The 15,384-nt window shown below is 30.1% G+C and overlaps 1 protein-coding gene across 1 annotated transcript in view; it reads right to left on the bottom strand.

The window, feature by feature from the left end:
• Nucleotides 1–865: 865 nt before the first annotated feature.
• The window catches only part of LOC118194765 (lachesin-like), a 182,889-nt gene continuing 168,370 nt past the window's right edge, over nt 866–15,384 (bottom strand). The window contains exon 10 of the mRNA XM_035365969.2: nt 866–14,254. Within this exon, the coding sequence (XP_035221860.2) occupies nt 14,175–14,254 (80 nt within the window). The 3' untranslated portion in view covers nt 866–14,174. The remainder of the gene's footprint in view (nt 14,255–15,384) is intronic.

Raw genomic sequence — 15,384 nt, 5'->3', positions numbered from 1 at the left:
AAAGTGGTTACAATATACTACACGTCTATTGCGCAAGTAGAAGAACTATAGTGTGCCTTTTGTCGTCACCCGTTTGCAGAATTATTTCTATCTTCCTATTCGATCATGTTCAGGCAGGGCCAACGCTAGGGATTCTGGAGCCAGCTTACGATTTCAAAGCCCGCGCCCTTCAATTTTCACTTCCCCCTATTACAAGAGATTTTTAGAAAAAGAATATTATGGAATAAAATTACGCTGGAATAAAATTCGAAATGGAATAAAATTCGATTAAATTAAATTAATCGAATATCTTGCGGAGAATTTTGTGAAATTTTTTACCATTAAATGTATTCAGCCAATTTTCATTTGCGAGTCGTGCAAAATTTACCACTTTTTAATTTAATTTAATTATATTTTTGACTATGTGAGGCATAGTCATCTGAATTAATGCAATATTAGTGCAACATTGTCTGTTTACAAATGTGTTTATCAGTGCCTCTTTGATGTCCCGGTATGTAAAGAATATTTTTGAAATTGAAAATACAAAGAAATTTTTAGTTATTATTCACTAAAATTACATAGGATGTGAAACTGAAACTTTGCTATTTTATGAAGGACTTTGGAGGGGTATCTGAGTTATAAGGAATTATTTTTATCATTTTAATATACATTTCTTGCAGTTTTAAAACTTCAAAATAGGTCAATTTTTCTCCTCTGAAAATTATTCCGAGAGGAGAATCAATAATTTCATAATAATAATAATAATAATAATTTCCCTTGAAAATTATTATTATAATTATTTATTCAGAAAATCAAGCACAAAACCTTAAAAATGCAATTATCATAAATCTGCCTTGTAATTTAAAATAAAACAGAAACGTAAGACTACAAATATCTTTATTACAACTTTTTGTCATTTATTTACATCTCTCACAAGGAACAAATCTATAAAGAGTACGTTAATTTACTGTATTATACACACATTTATTCATTCACTGTACAACTTTAACATGTTATAATTGAAACACTGTACATCACTTCACGCTGATTTGCGATTTTATAGTGGCAAAAGTTTTCAGAACAAAATTATTTCAAGTAGATAGAAAAGAAAATTATTAATAACTGCACTTGTAAGTTTTTTTATTTAATAATAAAGTCTGCAATGAATGAAACATAAACGGAAATTAAAAATTATAACATCTATTATTTTCTATTGTTATCCGTTAAGTTTCAGAAAATACAAGTGGTTAAATTGAATGTCGAGATAATTTTGAGAAAAGATACTTAGCAACTTAAAACTGCAGTAGGAAATTTACGTATTAAAATTGCCTATTTATAAATATTGTAAAAACAAAGGGCAAGGAAAATACATTATTAGTAAATAAAGCATAAAAGTGCTTAGTATAGGTACTGAGCATATTGACTTAATTCGCAGTAGTATAGAAATTGAGGTTTATTAACAAAAAACGTTCTTAAAATTTTTCTCATCAGAGAGTTGTGAATTGTATGAGATAGTAAATAGAACAGGATGGCAAATTTCTAATGCATGAATTTTACGAAAATAAAATGTGTCAAAGAGTATTAAACATATACGTTTCCTTGACAAGTGCAAATTACGTCTGTTTATTTAAAATGCCTTTTGTTTCAAAGTTGCTAAATATCGAAGAGATCTTCCCAGCTTAAGGATATTTCTGATAAAATTTCTCTATGTGGCTTTAATTTACGTAAATTTCACGGCAAACAATATCATATTTTCAAAACTTATCCGTCTTATTTTGAGCTAATGCAACTAATATTTATCAATGTCCCTTTCCTGATTATTTCACCTTCATAAAATATACACGTTGCACAAAGAAAGGGGGGGGCAGTTTTATATTTCTCGTTCTGCTGGACCGATTGACAAAATTTAATTACTTTTCTCATATCTCGAAAGCTCGACTTAGGATGCAAATTACATTTATATACAGTATTGTTCTAACATAGGTATTTTGACAGAAAATCGGACTTTTTCTGAAAAAACATACCAGGGTTTTTTTCATATATCGATTCTACGACTCAAATTATGCCAAAGTGCAAAGTTTTGTAAAAATAGCCCGAGTAGTTTTTAAAAAATTAGCTCTCAAAATTTTAGCTCCTCCATGTTAATTGAATTTGGTATATATTTACTAATATCTCCTTTTTTCAGAAGTCAAACAACAAAAATCAGCGTTATATTTACAAAATTTTCACAGGACTAGTTTCGATGGTTTTACCGAACCACCATCTTCAGCTGCAAACCGCAAATGATTACGGTTCTGAATTAGTATTTATTCGGCGTGTTATTGTGTCTTAATTATCTCCTTTTTTATTAAACTTATTTGATTCTTCCATTAACATTTCGAAATTTATGTTCATTTTATGATATACTTTTAAAATTTGTGTTTCAAAATAATTTTTATCAATTTTTTGAAACATAAATTGAATTATAATCTGTAAAATTTTCCGTCATCTTAAAGAAGATGCATTTTTAAGCATGCCTGCAAAAAAAAATTGAGGTTTTTATTCAAATTTCCTAAGATACACGGGAAGTTATATACTGAAATTTGGCATGTTTGTTATAAACGACAATAACGCCAAATGGGGTTTACGCACTATGTTAAAATTATTTGAAAGTATGAACGATGACGAAGGCTTTCGCGAAATCATAAAAATATTTAAGATACTTTCAGGACATAAAGCTTGGGAAATGCTGTTCTATAACAAAGCAGTTCTCTAAATTAAGGATCTGGAGAAATTCAATAATCTTCTTGATGGAATTTTTAACAATTTTTTAAAATTCAAATATTAGCTGTGAGAGAATAATTCTTAAATTTTTAACATTTACCAACAATAAAAATTTATTTTAATTACTCTTCCAGAAATACGTATCAATAAGTTAAAAACAAAGAGTCCAGTTTCTGTTGACAGTCTGTATTTAGCAAGACAAAATATTCCGTACCTTTTATAAAGGAATACGCTAACAATTTGTTATTCAGTTTTTATTTAATACATTCACGCATTAAAAGACATAGAATAACCTGCTGCAAATTTTATTATTGCTTTGCTTTTTATGAATTATACATCCTCAGTTTAAAGCGAGCAATAAAAGTCTTGAAATGTAACAAACATTACGACATAGCAGTGCTGGATAAAGTTAGTTTGATAAGAAGATAATAGATTCTAATATAACAAAATGTAGAACTAAATTTTTCATTGTATATAATTATGTTTAATAGAATGCACTGCTACTTAGCAATGTACAAAATTCAATCACGGAAAAAAGCCTTAGTAGCATTTGGTATGAAACTGAGAGCATGGATGTTTTCGAATGTAGTTTGCGACACTCATTTTTCTATCTTAATCTAAACGAATCGCTACGAAAAGGATCCGGAAATCAGTGTAATGTTTAAGCAGCAATGAATTCAGAAATAAGCCTTTAATCCTCTTTCTGACCATAAATCAGGGGTCTGATTCATTTCGGTATAGACATTTTCTATCAGTATTTGGAATACAGAAGGAGGTAAGCTTTTCTTTGCTGAGGCATTTATTTATTTATTTTTTGCTTGTCTAAACCACAGAAATAACACAATAATTTAGTGTTACTAGAATTTAATTTTATTTAAAATAATGCATAAATTGAGAGGCAAATTTCGTCTCCATTTCTAAGATATTTAGCTTTATTTTGATAAATAGAAGATATATTGCCAAAATAAAGCCGCAAAATAATTATTAACTTCATGTCTCCAAACGACATTCTATAGATTTTCATTGCCACGTTCTAGTTCCAAGTTATATTATTATTACTCTGAAATCAAAGCCAAATGGCAATATTTAATGATTAACATAGAGTTTGAAAAGAAATATTATTTCATTCAGTCTACAGTTAAAATTGGACAACTGAAGAATTTTCTTCCTATGTTGTTAATGTTAAGACTGTTAAACTTCCAATATTTTAAAATTTTCTCTAACATTACATTGAAATTAGGGCTACGAATAACCTGAAAATTTCTTCTAAGAAAGAGTAACCTATCTCTTACCGGAACTCAAAACATTAGAAATAAACAGTATAGACGAGATTGGCCGAAGCTTTTCCTCTTCCGACAAACCACGAACAGTGGCAAAGAGCATTATTATTACTATTTTTCCATGTTCTGCCGTAAGGCAGTGCACGGAGGGAAGAGGCCTTCGTGGAGGACTTTCTAAGGGAAACTGGCTCTATATTGACACGTTACACATGAGAAAACGCTCTTGCAGTCAGCCCGTTCGCAGGATTCGAACCTCGGCCCCGAGCTACCAGTGTTCAGGACAGAAAATTAAATGTACGTGCTACTCAAGCAGACACACGAGTGTTAAGAAATTAAGAGTCTCGCTTCTTTTAGACTGCTATGTGTATAGTTCATACATAATTTTCATATATGTGATGGAAACAAAATTTCATGTGACACGTTTTACTGCGTTACGTTTCCTTGTGGTAATCTGAAGTCGAACGTGTAATGTCTCATGCATGTCATAATTTATGATTTTGAACTAAAATCATTTGACTAAAAATTGGAATAGAAGGCTTTGTGAAAATAATTTACACATTTATGCTGGGATGAATAAATCTGGGTTATACTAAACCAAGCGAGTGTTATCTGCTAAGAAGGACAGACTTCGTAGAAGACTTGATAATAGTCAATAGCTCGTATTTACTTTGCACACGAGAAAAAACATGAAAATTCCTGAGCAGCTCATTTGGTGGAATTTGAGGTGGATCGAACTACCAGGTTTCAGCGGTTTTACCATTGAGTCACTAGTGGTTATGGATAATGATGGATATAGGAAATTTATGAAAAGCGGTTAAACATATAACGTTGCTATGGTAATTCTTTAACAATAAATGGCACATTTACAAGCTATATATTGGTAGCTCTGTCCGAGGTTCGAATCTCGCAAACGGGCTGGCTGCATGGGTGTTTTCGTGATTTTCCCCATGTGTAACGTGTATACGAGCCAATTTCCCTTTAAACGTCCTCCACGAAAGCATCCCTCCTCTTATGCAGATAGCCCTCGAGGCTTTGCTGTAATTAAATAACCTAACCTAACCTAACAAGCCATATATTTTCTATATCAAAGTAAAATGTATCACGTCCAAAATGTCATGGGCCACCAGCGGCCGAGCTGTAAAGTCGCTGAACACTGGTAGTTCTGCCCGAGGTTCAAATCCTGCTAACGGGCTGGAAGCGGGTTTTTGTCACATGTGCAATGCGAATACAAGCCAGTTTTCTCTCTCATAACAGTTATAACGCAGAGAACCCTCCCGTGTTTGTTATAATCAGTTATCAGTTAACACTTTACATTAATGAAGATATACGGTTAGAGGCATAACACGCAAGCTGTGTGTTTTGTGTCACTAACATTGTCTCTGTTTCATATCAAGTGCAGGTAATTTATCTCATCCTGGCTCATTTAACATAAATGGACTCACCCGAAACTTAAATGGAATCACCCGAAACAACTAAATAGTGATGCCGTAACTAAATTATTTCGACTTAAGTGAATATAAATAAGCCCCGGATTAAAATATTCAACATGACTTAATAATGATAATAATGATTCACACTATTATTCAGCTGTTTTGATACAGTATGACGACTCTGATATGAACATAATGCTGTAAAAATAAAATTATACCATTTGCATTCCTTTTCTTAGTTACATAGATTTTAAATGTATAATAACACAAAAATACAATTGTGGGACGTAAATTTACACTCTTACGCGTTGCTTCTCTTTTTTTATATATAAAATAAAATGTAGATAAGCCAAAGATAATTTTATAACGGCATGATTAAGAGTTATCAAAAGATAATTTCAGCGTCTAAAAATTATTAGTATTTTGCTTTTGATGTAAAATAATAAAATTTCAAGAGAAAAATCAGCCATTTTCGCTTTTTTTGTAATTCTTTAGTTGCAGAAATGTGCTGCAGGTTAACGCACTAGGTTTACCTTCTTCCTAATTCAAGCTGCAGAGGAGTTTTGGTATTTTTCGGGTTATATTAAATGCTAAATTTGGGGTCTGACGTCTGAACAATTAATTTTTCTGAATCAAAATACCGGTATGAATAAAAGTCGTTTTCTTAAAATGGTGTACCTCATAACAAACAGAGAATATAACGCACAGCATTTCACGAGAATAATTAAAAATACGAGAAAAATTAACTTTAATGCCAAAATCTAATTTCTTGAACCTTGTCTTAATTAAACGGTTCGAGATAGAGAGATAAAGAGCAATTTCTTTTACACACACTTTTAAGAAAAGGTAAATTTTTGAACTGCAGAAAATAGACAGTTTGATAAAGACGTTTATGAACTGCAAAATTTCTGTGATAAGATTTAATTAAAGTTGAGACAAGCAAAGTATTTATTATATTTACAGAACTATGAAATCTTATGGATTTGAAAAAATGCTAGATGAGGTTACTTAGAAGACAAAATAAAGTATTCTATATAAAATGTTTTCCTTAAATTTCGTACTTAAATATTACTTTTAAGCGAATAAAAGGTAATTTAGGAAAAATAAGGCTTGTTAAAATAACTGTAGCATTATCAATTAAAAATAGGAAACCAAATAGATTAGACGGAATCAAATTTGAAATATTGCTTGCCTACTTTCAAATATGTCCAAATCTCATCTAAGCATTTCCCCCTCCTTTCTAAGATTACCCAATAAAGAAATAATCTTTCTCCTCTCAGTCTCAAAAGAAACATACATACTAAGATGAAACATAATAAGGAATCTAGAATCTCATAGACATGACATAAAAAAATCAGGAAAAATCATTTCAAGTAATGTACTTCATTTGTTTAATTCAGAAATGCTCATATCGTTTCTTCGTACATTTAATGCTTTATTTTTTTAAACAAATTATTACACGAAGCTATTTATTTTTCGCATACATTAACTCCTGCAGCAGATAATAACTTGTGAATGCAATTGACTTGCTGCCGTAATCTTAGATTTTGCAATATTTTTAATTTAAATGGAATGTATGATTTAGCAAATAATTTTGATACACCAATGCAACACGTTCTTCCAAGGTCACTGTATACTAGCTTACTTTAAGTATTTATTCAGTTATCCATTTCATTAAGAATAAATACTTGAACTGTAGACCTCAAGTTTCTGAGAAACTGTTTTAACACCAAAAAATATTTCAGATTATGTTCAAGAAAATGCTTCCATCGAATTTTGGTATACCCTTCAAATCCTTCAATAACTCTATTTCTCAAACAAAATGATTGACAAATTAGTAACACTAATAAAGTATACATCATATGTAATCAGTAATACTGAATTATAAAAATCACAAGGAGTAGAAAAAGGAGTGATATTACAGTAGTTTGATATTTAAATAAAGAAACTGAATGTTCCTAATTAAAACTACAAAAATCGAAATGATTAGAAGAGAATGTAAAATTATTGTTTCTAATGTAAAAATATCTTATTTGCTACTGTGATTGTCCTTTAAATGATAAAAAATAAAAAAAAGGGTGAAATTTTAATATACTTTAAATACCGTTTCGTACTTTAAAATTACTTATATTAATATATTTCATATAACACCAACCTTAAATTATAATAAAGAAAGCAAACAAGTTTAAAGATAATGCTTTAGATATTATTAGAATTTAAAATCTGTTATAATTAGCATTTTATTTAAAAATTTATATTATCTTCCTTTGAGGTGCCCAAGTAATTAACCAGGGGGCAGTATTGCTGTTATTTAGTTGAGCTAGTTTTCTGGCTCGGTGGAAGCATTACCTCAGATCAGTTTGACATTTAAGAATACTTAATACCTTTTTAAAATTACAATTTGCATAAGTATTTATTTACTTAAATTAGTTTTTAATTGATTTGCAAGTTATATTGCTGTCAAAGTGGGTATGAAACAAAAAATTCTGGATACAGAAGACGAGCTGCGAATTTCTTAGATTTTATTCTTAGAGTCAAAGTCAGTATTCATACCAATTTGAAAAAAGAGTATTTCCATATTAATATTATTTTACAATTAAAATTGATAATTACGATATTTTACGATGATTGAATTTTACGATGATGATATTTTGCGATATTATTATATATTATGATGATTGAATTTTACGATGATGATATTTTACGATATTATGATATATTACGATGATATTTTACGTTACATTAAATTTTACATAAGTACTCTCTCTGTATAATTAAATAAATAATATCCTTTTTTAACTAAACACAAAAGTAATTGTTTATATTGAAATTTAAGGAGACGCGAAGGATTTAACACATCTTTCAATTTAACATTTCGTCTTAAAAACTGATAAATTTCACAGATCAATAATAATAAGACTTTAAAGCGACACGTTTCAAAATAATTGTTTTGATTAGTTAATGAAAATGATAGAATTACTTAAAGGTAAAACACATTCCCGGGTTTTCGTAGACATATATCGGTTTCATACAATAATGTGTTTCAATTATTTTATTTGCTCAATTTCTGAAATTAAGTTTCAGCGTGTAAAACATTTCTGAAAAGTATTTAATACAGTAGAATTTTAATAAATGTAAATACAAAGGAAAACTATATTATGATAATTGCAAAGAGGATACTTGGGTTTTAAACCATACAATTAAAAATTATACGACTGTCAAGTTTGCAGCAACGGAAGTGAAAGTTTCAAGGGCAAATTAAAAATTAAATGTTTGCCCTTTTTTTATGTTGTTTGTTAACTAATAATTTTTAGCGTTATGATTTATGCTCACATTCACCATGATAACTCTATAAGTTCCTTATAGAATCACTTGAAATTTGCACGCAGAGTTTGTATATTATTATGTATTAAAAATTAGCTTTACAGAATATAAATGATATAATTTTTCCTTCAGACAGTGTATGGATTTATAAAAAGTCTTTTTTTTTGTGTACTTATATTACCCATACATAACTACTGAATCACTATTTTTCAATTATTCTACTTCACTATATGCTAAAGGTATACGTAAAATAAAGTCAAAAATATTTTTTTATCGTCATTATTTTCTTGTCACTGATGGTTGCTGATTTTTGTTAATTTCGACGTAAAATTTTCTGATTTCCGCATAAATTTCACAAAATAATAAAATTTTATCACTTTCGTAGTGATTATATTTAAGTGTGGGTGCAATCGAATAAAAAAAATCTCTTAAATTCAGAAATATAAGAAACATTTTGAAAAAAAAAAAAAAAAAAAAGGCTCTTCGAACGAGGTCGTTTACCTATTTCCTTAATTGAAAGAAGAGCAATAGATTTATCCGTAATTTCTTATATCTATTGTATATACAGCTTATCCTTCTAAAAGCCGGTAATCATGTACCATAAGAGAAATTTTATTTCTACCATGTTCCCTTAATTTTAAATATCCAGTGGTTGCCAAATTTACTGTGGTTTATATCTCTTATTTCTCTTTTATCTTATTTTATCTTATAAAACTTTAATGAAACTCTATGACAAAATTTCGCAAATTATATGTTTAAAAAACTGTTAATAAATATATCTTTTTTCTAATACTATATCTTACCGAATTGACTTTATCACCTTCGAAATAAAAAGTGACTGTAAAAATATTTTACACATTTTCTTCAGGAACGTTTATAAAATAAAATAACACGAATTTTTTAAGGCAAATTTTTCAGTCTTAATTTTTCAATTTATTAAAATTTGAAAGTTCTTAATTTTTATATTGATTTTTGAAAATTTAATCTTAATTTTAGAGTTTACCAATCTCTGAAGCTTCTCAGGAATAAAGGTTTTGCCTGTACACTTGATATAGATACCTGGGTACCTCAACGGCATGCTTGCAGTTTTTAGAAGGGTTATATGTGTGTGTATTTAATTATGGCAAAGCACACTAGGGCTATCTGCCTAAGGGGAGGGATGCCTTTCGTGGAGGACTTTCTAAGGGAAACTGGCTCTTATACCCGTTACACATGGGGAAAACCACGAAAACGCCCATGCAGCCAGCCCGTTCGCGGGATTCGAACCTCGGACCGAACTACCAGTGTTCAGCGTCTTTACCGCTCGGCTGCTGGTGGGCCAGAAGGGTTATATGAGCTATTATGACAAACACAAGGAATTTGGGAAATTTAAAAGCGTTTGAGAAATATTTGGTTACATTTATCCCGTTGCAAAATAATTATGATTTCTTATCCCCAAAACACTTGCTCTCTTAAGATTCTCAAATTATAGAACAGAAACCTGATAACATACTTCATTTTGAAAATAATAGCGAAGTTTACATAGAATTTGTTATGAAATAGTCTTTTTTTTAAAGTCTATTTCCAAGATGCATGAGTGCTTACTTAGACAAACAAAGTTTTCTGAAAGGTATGATTTGTTTTTAACTTTAGTATACAAAAATAAACATTGCGAGCAATGTTTATTTTTGTATACATACAGGCTGAATTTTAAGCTTAAGAATTTGAAAGGTAATAGCGGTATTAATTTAGATAAATCTTCTAGATGGTCCTCTTTCATGCTTTTTCTAAATTATTCCTTTTTATTGGAGGGCTTTTAAATGGAAGATTGTTAAACCAATACAAAATATGATACGTGATAAGAATTGGGTTTTGGAAATTTACGAATTTATAATTACAAAGTTCATTGAAATAATTCGTTTAACTAGAAACTTCTTAACTATATCGCCTAAAATTCCATGTCATTTATCACAATAAAAAGATGTTATGATTACAGAACGGCCAAACAAATAAACAGCATAGAATATTAAAATATTTTAGTATTAAGTCTCGTAATCGATTGTATAATAAATTTTCAGAAAGTAAGCATGAAACATCTGATGTTGTTGCGATGACTGATGAACTAGCTAACCAGTGTCAAATAAAAAACGATATGATTTTAAGTGTTAAACATTTTTTTTTTTCAGACATGTGAAACTGATTAACAAAGGATTCAATTCGAGATGGTTTACGAGAGTCAGACTATTTTGCTTGCATTATAATATAATTCCATAGGGTGAGCGCAGAATACAACCCCGATTTCCAGAGGGTGTAACTTTAATATTGAAAATATCCTACCCAACGTTTTCCCATAGATGCATAAGCTCACACGATTTTGATGTCACTGATTTGAATAACAGAGTATTCAATGTGCCACACTTGTTATGAGGAAAGCATTGATGCGGCAATCGAGCTTCAACCACTCGTTGTAAAGCGAGTCCAGTATAATGGAGTAGATGGGAGCGTTGAAGATAAGTGGGTGTTGCGGGCATTGAAGGTACATATACTTTAACCTTCACAAACCCTCAAAGAAAAGAAAAGATGTTTTAAACAGTATGCCCTAGTGACTTTGGCGACTACTTACAAACAGCTTGCTCATTGAGTCCAGCACGGCCTGTTAGTCGTTTTGGCAGACTCGTCTTTAAAATCATGAGTACAGCATGATGCCAGTATGCATATTTGGAACTCGTTTTTTAAGACTGTAACACGTATTAGCATTTTGGTTTTGTAAGGTGAAAGCCTTTTTGATGTCACGGCCATCTAGCAGTAAGAATTATACCCAACGATTCTCTAAAAGAAACAAACGTTTTTGAATTAATTTAACCAGAGAAGGCCTCGAAATAGCCCAAAAATATAGGCACTGTTTAATAATACGAATTATATTAATTGAATCTCTGCAATGCTTATACAATTTTAAACTGTCAGTACTGGTATTTAGTGTTTCTTTGTTTGGACTACCCATATTGTCATTCAAAAAACACAGCTATGCAACTGACAGTTAGATTCCATACTTTCCAAAATTACGTTAAGTGACTTTTTTTTGTACTGGGAAATATATGCGGCAATTTTTCCCAGTTGTTGCAAAAGACTTTTTTGAATAGTCGTTACTAATAGATAAGTATCCAGATTTATATTACAAGCACATTTTCTTACTGTTTTATATACGGGTAGAAAATTTTATATGACGTCAGTGTTTTCCCTATGAGCTTTATTTTAGATGGTACAAACACTGGTAACCGTATTTTTATGAATCATATTTTCTATGCATTTTTGAAGCCTTTATAGGCAAAGCATACTGGATCGAGGAGGCATTTAATGTCATAAGTTGTTTAAGTGAAAATCAAACAATATTTATATGATGTTCTTGGAGTGATACAAAACTACTTCAACTATCAGCAAGCGTAAAACATTGCAACATTGCAAGTACAAGGCCTGAGTTACTTAAGAAGGAAAAGGACATGTGCCCTGGGTATCCCCTTTCAAGGTTGCCCTAAAATCCTGTATTGTATATGATATATGTACAGTTTTATGTATTTCATTCAGTTATAAGTTTTAAAAATATAAAATTAGAATCAGAAGCAAAATTTTAAACCTTTTATTTTATGTTTCCATGTTTTTCTTTAAAACTCAGAGACCTTCAGCCTTTGTTTCCTTCATTCGTCGACTGCTAATTCCATAATATTTAAACTAGAGATGGCAAGTTCCACTGCAAAAAAACCGACATATAAATTATTTCTTCCTCAGCAAAAGAAACGGAATTTTTTTGCAGTGAATTTTATTCGCATTCCAGTTTATTAAAATGATAAAAAAATTAATTACATTATGGTTCTGCGTAATTTCGTTTATTATAGTTTGCAATTAAATAAATTAATAAGACTTTAAATTCTGTTTCTTCCAGCGTCCTTCTGGAAAAATATAATTCTGATTTAAGATATATACGTTTTATACAACACCCAACAAATTAAAAACGTGTAATAAGCATAAAACGAGTGAAATATAATTTGTTTCTTAAATAACTTTAAAAATGAAAATATTTTGAATTACCGGGGTATTTCACGAAATGCATTGTACAGTTCGCATCAATGATACATACTGCATCGAATAAACGTAGAAAGACTGCCTCTATAAGAACGTTTTCTCTGGATCTCCATTTCTGTAAATCAGCAACTAAAGGATCTGATTCTTCAAATCTTAATGTTAGAAAAAAATAAAGAGAAATGCCTAACAATTTGCGAAAATTTTAAACGTTACAAGAGCAAGTGCATTAAAATCAGAGCAAGAGACTGGAAATGTTTTAAAAATTTGCTTACAAAACAAAAGGTACATTCGACAAAATATTTTCACTTTACAGATAAAACGCGTATATATTTCCAAAACGCTTAAATTATATAAAACAAATAGTAAAAATTTGAAAACCTCAGAATTTATGTAAGGAAACGCAACAGTATATAGTTTTTTGTTACACAGATAACTTCAGAATAATGCTTTTGTATGCAAATTACGCTTATTAATTAATGCAAAAAATTTACAAAATTACACAGAAATTTTGATAATGGGAGAAAAATTAAGTTTATTCAGCTCAGGAAATTTGTATACGTTTATCGCTGAAAAGTTTTGGTTTTCAGCGAACTGTAATATACAGTAAAATGTCCAGTTTGACGCCAGATAAAAACTACCCATTGAAATTCTGTTCAAAAATACATTTTCTACAAAAGATCATGATTTTTAAATAAATGATATAAAAAGCACAGAAATAGTAAACTAATTTAGACCATGTATTAAAAGGTTTCGTTGAATAAAATGTCTAGAAAGCTTACAGGAATTAAATAAGTCATTATTTAGTTTTAACAGTAACCTGATTTAAATTGTTCCAAGTGCAACTATTTTTATTCATAAACTCTACACGCATTATAGTAACTTCTTAGAATTTAAATAAATAACAAAGCATGATCATTATTATTAAATGATGAGTAGAAAAAACATAATATAAACTTTCAAAGTACTACTGTAACACACATCGAAAGAATACTTTTGAAGTAAATTTTTACATCAGCCCAGATCATAATATGCAATGCAGTCTTCACTTTTTTTTGTTAAGAAAAAAACCATTTTCAATGATGGTATGAATTTAATTAAATACAGTTAAAGAGGAGCGCGACATATAGTTAGACAAAGAATTAGTTTCCGCAAGTAACGGTTTGTCATTAAATATATCTCTTATGTACAACACTTTAAATTTATGGCGTACAATAACCTGTAACAACACTGCATTGTAAAAGTCTCAGTCTAATGTCTCGTTCAACCACAGGAATTGCACCTTGTCAGATGCACAGATAAATACATGAGATGGTATGATTGTCTTTAGAAGTTGGCAATTCGGTTATGTAGTCACCTCGTACAAGGCAAAGAATAGGAACAGAAGTATCCATGTGAATTGGTTTCCAGGTTGTCCGCTCGTTTCTGAAACAAAAAATAACATTTTAGAAAATATTTGGAAAAAAAAAAAAAAAAAAAAAAAAAAAAAAAAACTATAAAAATCTGAAAGCTTTCAGATTTTACATCACGCCAAAAGGAACGTTTTGTTAACCGTTTTGTGTTACCTTTATTTATTAAATATCATGCTCTTCATGCTTTTATACAAAGTGATAGACTTTTTTAATTCCTGTTCTTATTAAAGTGTATACGAGCCCACCAGCTCGTATACACTTTAATAAGAATTAATAGTATGCATGTTTGTTATTGTGATAAGGTAGATGTGTGAAAGAATGGGAACAAATATACTTGTTATTTTAAATGCCATAAGGATGAGGAAATGCGGAAGTAAAGTAGAATGCCAATGTAAAAGTTTAAACAGTTTTTATCATAGGATAATACAACTGGCAACCTGGTGTTTAAATGTATTGCCGAATTCATTTAAAATATTGCCTTTCTTGTCAACGTTACTTTATTTAACCCGCGGGAAGGCGCGGGGGGTGTATCATACCCCAACCCTACATAAAAGTGGAATATTCCTAACTTGTGAAACTGAAATTCTGTGCTGCTTTCAGTAGCTGAGTTTCTAGTTGTGGTTGACTTTCAGAACCGCTTTTTCTTTGCCTGTGTGTTTCAGAAAAAGATTTATAGGTATTTTGTTGGAACTGGGGTATGACACACCCCATGCGCCTGTCCGTGTAAGTGTTTTTCTGACTGAATATTTAGTTCAGAAATTTATTTCTAGAGTGTAACAATAAATATTTCTACTCGCAAGTGATTTTAAAGTACTTGACATTAAATTCTTAAAAATTTCTAACTGCATTATGGTAAAGAAAGGGTCCCTATGAACTGGAGATGCAACGCATGTGAGATTTATTAGAAATATTTGAAAGCCATGAAGATTGCATTTCGGAAACTGAAGATGAAACTAAGAATATTTTCTACAATGTTTTGGTTTCGAAAAAGATAAAACATTAATTCCTGATGTTCCTAAAAAAGGAAAAACTGTTCTTATGCTTTCAACATTACATAACGATCATACTATAGATGATACTATTGGGAAAAATAAAACGTCAGGAATTATAAGTTTTAATAATATGACTAAAGGAGCAGTGGAT

This window comes from Stegodyphus dumicola, chromosome 4 (assembly GCF_044657685.1).
Source record: "Stegodyphus dumicola isolate Sdum_Otavi_A_Nest chromosome 4, ASM4465768v1".
Taxonomy (NCBI): domain Eukaryota; kingdom Metazoa; phylum Arthropoda; class Arachnida; order Araneae; family Eresidae; genus Stegodyphus; species Stegodyphus dumicola.
Note: the sequence above shows the minus strand (reverse complement) of the source record. Positions and strands in the feature narration are given on the sequence as shown.